This window comes from Montipora foliosa, chromosome 11 (genome assembly GCF_036669935.1).
Source record: "Montipora foliosa isolate CH-2021 chromosome 11, ASM3666993v2, whole genome shotgun sequence".
Taxonomy (NCBI): domain Eukaryota; kingdom Metazoa; phylum Cnidaria; class Anthozoa; order Scleractinia; family Acroporidae; genus Montipora; species Montipora foliosa.
Window position 1 is genome coordinate 589,418 of NC_090879.1, and position 5,000 is coordinate 594,417.

At 38.7% G+C, this 5,000-nt stretch overlaps 1 protein-coding gene across 1 annotated transcript in view; it reads left to right on the plus strand.

The window, feature by feature from the left end:
• LOC137977806 (adhesion G protein-coupled receptor L4-like) overlaps positions 1-5,000 on the plus strand; it is a 211,498-nt gene that overhangs the window by 184,274 nt on the left and 22,224 nt on the right. The window contains exons 13-16 of the mRNA XM_068825143.1: positions 65-163; positions 676-770; positions 1,016-1,297; positions 2,804-2,953. Coding sequence (XP_068681244.1) covers positions 65-163; positions 676-770; positions 1,016-1,297; positions 2,804-2,953 — 626 coding nt within the window. The remainder of the gene's footprint in view (positions 1-64; positions 164-675; positions 771-1,015; positions 1,298-2,803; positions 2,954-5,000) is intronic.

Sequence of the window (5,000 nt, forward strand, 5' to 3'; positions counted from 1 at the left end):
CTCTGAATAAATATACATTAACTCATAATGATATACTTTATGTACCTCTTTTCTCGTATGACAGGTGTGGAAAAGTGCCCGGCTCAAGTTATACAAGGGATTGCGTGGGCGGCAACTGCTGCAGCTGGGATCGACATACAACCGTGTCCGAATGGGGCCAGCGGTAAGTCAACATACAAGATGCGCCTGCGACTTGGTCACCTTTGCATTTATTAACAGAATAAAATATAAATAAGGTATACGCAGACTGTTTGACAAAATCCCATTAAAATTTGATCTAGACGAATGCAAATTTGTTTTATCTGATTGTTTTTTGTTTCTTTGGCAATGTTCTTAACCATTTAGAATGTTATCTCTTCTAATCCGCTTTCAGTTTTGATTCTAGCTTTCATATATGAAAACTTACTAAAGCTTTTTCATTCTACAAAAATGCAATTCCATTCTCTTGTCGCTCTCTCTGTTTGAACCTAGTCAAAAACAAATTATTCTTAAAAAAGAATATCTTTATTCCACTTTTACGTTCGAAGCATTTAATAACATCGACATCTTGGTGGGGAACTCAAATAAGGCTTTTTCAGACAAAATGTTTGCGCGCGTAACGCTTTGTGTGAAAATGTCGTCTGTTCTCGGTATAAAACTGAATATTTATCTCTCTGAAATTTAATACCATTGTAGGAAACGCATCACGTGAGTGTTCTAACGACGCAAAGTGGAAGGACCCAAGTTTCCTCGGCTGCAGCTCATTTGGATTCATCTCAATCAAAGTTCAGGCAAGTATCGCCCGCGATAAAAGCGCCAAGTGCGAGCAGCACCCTTTCAGCGGTATTTTGGGAGAGATTCGTGAAAATCTTCATTTAAACGAGCCTTAAAATCGGATAAGATGGAATGAAATTCCTCTAGGGACTCTAAATATAAATAAAAACATTTGATTGTAAACATTATTTCCGATGCAGCTTCAAAGTTTGCAGACTGATGCCTTCTTTCAATACGATAACCATTGTTCGTTTTCTCTCAGATCGAAGAGGCCACAAATGGCTTCCAGTCAAACACAAGCGTCGGAGAAGCCTTGGCCCAACTCGTGAACCTAACAAACCCAATAACAAAAAATGTTACAAGGCCAACAGAGATATACGGTGGAGATTTGTTGATAGCAGTTGATATTCTCGTGCTGTTAGCGGAGTATAACAACGCGAGTCAAGGCAGTATAAGTTCAGAGGAACACGTAAAGGATTTTTCACAAGTAGTCAGCAATTTACTTGAGCCGGAAAACGCGGTCACTTGGTTAGGCCTTGAACAGGTAAGCTAATAAATAAGGCTCAGCTTAAGCCTAGAGACAGTGTGGCCCAGTGGTTAGGACGCTTGCCTTGAGATCGGGAGATCTGAGGTTCAACACCCTTTCTGACCACTCGTTGAATTTGATCCTGGTAGTCCCTGGTTCAACTTCCTGGTAATCGCTGGTTTAACTGTAATTATTAAATTCTCAACCTCGGATAATGCATTTCGCGTGCTCTGATTGGTTCACTCAATCTCGATTATCAGGTCATATACCTTAGTTTGACCTTATATGGTAAATGATTGCGTTAAGCGTAGCTAAAGCTATTTACCATCTCTTATCCAACAAGGGCGAATGGAATAGTTGTTAAATAGCCAATAGCTAAGTTACCTGCCTTAAGAATGGAAGCGAGGCTGCGGGTAACCATGTTTTGATACAAATATATACTAATTAGAATTACAGCAGTGAGGTCTGTATTAATACAAGGTCACCGGCAGCCTCGCAGCTATTCATAGACCAGGTCACTGAGCACACAACGGTAAATGCCTCCGCCCAGTTGGAATTCCCTAAGTTATTACTGTATCAATGAATGTTTCGAAAGAATCGGTTCAAGAGCTGAGAAGATGTTGGTGTTGAATTTCTAAACGAAACTCGCAATAATGCAACGAATTTTTCAAAATTATATTTGATATAACAAGCCCCAGATATGTCCAGAAAATGCACGTACTTAGATTTCAATAAGCGTCACAAAGTGTCCCCTTGCTCTTCTCTCCAACTTCAACATCATTCGTGTCTCCGAATACAGACAACTGACGTCACAAGATGTCCCCCAAATACTGCTCCTCAAGTATGGATAAACAGCGGCATTTACCCTCATTTGAAATAAAGCTAATACTAGTACATGTGCATTGCAGTTTTTCTTGCTGTTACATAAGTTAAAGTGGTACTATGATCAAAAAATCATTTCCTTTTTTCCTTCAGATTTTGAAAGCGTGTTCGCTTAGCACCAAAGTGGCAAAATTTTGAGCTTTGATTTTTATCCAAAGGCTGTTTATTTTGAGTGTAAGTTTGGGATTTCACTGTCCTCCATTACTCACGTTCAAAACTGACCAATTGGACCTCAGAGGGTTGGATCTAGAGAAAATGACGTCATTTACTCACTGGCTTAAAATCTCAGCGTTTAAACGCAATTTATTATATATGCAAAGCACGGGTTTAATAGTCTGAAACCCCGAAACTCTCGTGCTGCATATTAATTCAGCCGCGTACACACGAATTGAATTCTTAAACTAGTGAGTCTTTGACGTCATTTTCTCCTTGACCCAGCTCTCTCAAGATTTTAAAGTTAGTAATGGCGGACCAATAAATAATAAAATTCCAGTTAAAATAAACAGGTGTCTTTTTAAAATCAGAACTTAAAACTTGGGCAAGTTAGTGTTTAGTTAACATAGTTTTGAAATCCAAAGGAAAAAAAAGAATTTTTTTTTGGTCGTAGTACCACTTTAAGAAACGCCTGCATTTCATCTTCAGAAAGGGCAGGGGAGAGGTCGAGCATTGGTCAATGCAGTTGATGATTATGGGCTGGGAGTTGCTGCCACATTAAATGAATCTACAAAGACGCGAACAGTCGCAACAAAGAATTTAAAACTAACCATAAAAAGGATTACTCCGGAAAGTCCGGTAAGATCATTTGTTGGTCTCGGTAAAAACAATCATCGCAGAAATTCAGTTTGAATTTTTTTCGAAAAAAAGTGTTTGTATCCGAAATAAATGATTGTTAGAATAGTTTTGTCAATTTCATTTGCGTCCCAACGTCGAAAACGCTTTGTTTCAGGACAATGGGACAACTGCAACTCGTCACAGTTCAAGATGGTGGCGCCTGTTTTAAGCGATTTTAAAATTGTTTCTTCTTATGCCAACATTTTCTATCAGGAAAGTTCACAAAAGTTTAATCAAGAAGATTGTTGCCTCCGGTTTAAATTTATTTTCAGTAGGCGATGAGGTTCTCTTTAATTAACCCGTTTCTCGCCGATACTTACAAGTCATGCTTTAGGCGACACAACAACAATATAGAGGATATTAGCGTCTGTTCTGTGGCATTTTTAATAAGTTACGCATTTTACAATAACGATTGCGGCATTTTGTAATAATGTGCGCATTGTTTAATAACGTGTGCAGCTTTTGTTAATAAATCCAACCTACGCATTTTGTAATATTTGTAAGTGTGCGCAAATTGTAATGCGGTCTTTCCAATGATGTTAATGTTGTAACCGACATCGCTGATCTTTATGGCTGTTGATTGTTAATTAGTATGAAATGAATACGTAACATTCATACTTAATTAACATTCACCTTAGTACAATTACTGAAGACTGTTCTTTTGCAATTTTTCTGATATACGGGCAGCCAAAACCTTGTCCTTTGGTTCTCGACTTCGATCCGAGGATTTATCGATATTCAATATGGCGGATTTTAACTAAGGGAGTGGGCCATGAACCGTGGACTGGATATTGGGCCTCAGGGTGCCGTAGTTTACATCTTAATCCATTACACAGCGTTGTTTGCAGAGGGGGATGGGGGAATTTTACAATAGAGTGCTGTTTTTGAAGTGTCCCTAAAATTTTTGACAAGGATTGAAGGCCACGAGCCGCCGGTCGTAAAACCCCTGGGTCAGTGAGGGGTTGTTCTAACACGGAAGAATGCATAGGAATATATGGAGACTACAATCTCTCCTGCCACGAAAGTACTGAAAGAAAATCGCAATTCTAAAACTTTGAACGCCAACTTTTATTAGTTATTACAACGTATTTAACTTTAAACTTCGTATTACATGGTGCATTTTACATTAGTTATTGTATCTTCCGGCAAAAAGCTGCTTTAACAGGTAACAGCATTAACAAAGTACAGCAATAACAACAACCGAAAACATGCTGATACAGGAAAGCTACTAATCAAAAAGAAAATAGCATGTTATTGCGCCAAAAAATGTTCTTAATTTGGAACCAACTTAAACCTATGGCATATAACTCGAGCTATGCATGGTGCCAATGGTTGCTATTAATTATACGTCTTAATTCAAGGATCAATCCACTGGAAGGACCAAACTACTTTATGAGCCGCCATACACTGATTATACCCAGGGATCCGTCACAATGGTATTTTTCGGTAACAAGTAAGTAAAAGTATCGGCGCACTGGCGAAATCGAGAGCACGTTTTTCTTAGTCGCTGGAAAAGAATACAGGCATCACTGGGGTTTGAAGATCGTACAGCTGTTTCAAAAATCATAACAATTATCTCGCTTGGAAGGTGATCAAATGAACTTGTCTCTTTTCTCCTTCAGTTTAACGAACTGAGATACCCACAACAAAAACGAAACACTAGAGAAGCCAGAGAAAGAATAAACGGATAAAGGATCACAACTGCGGTGATCGCATCGTTTGTATTTCCGCAGTTACCACCATTCATTCTAAACGGAAGTTAACACAGTATTCTACAGTAGACAAAGGTGATTAGCGCTGTGCATTTAATCCCGACTCCTCTGTGCCCTGTGATACCTCATTACAATTAGCGTCAGACATTATTATAATTTGCGTACACTTACTACAAAATGCTGCAGCCTTTATTGCAAAATGCGTAGGTAGGATTTATTACAAAATGCTGCACACATTATTACACAATGTGCACATTATTACAAAATGCCGCAATCGTTACTACGAAATGCGTCGT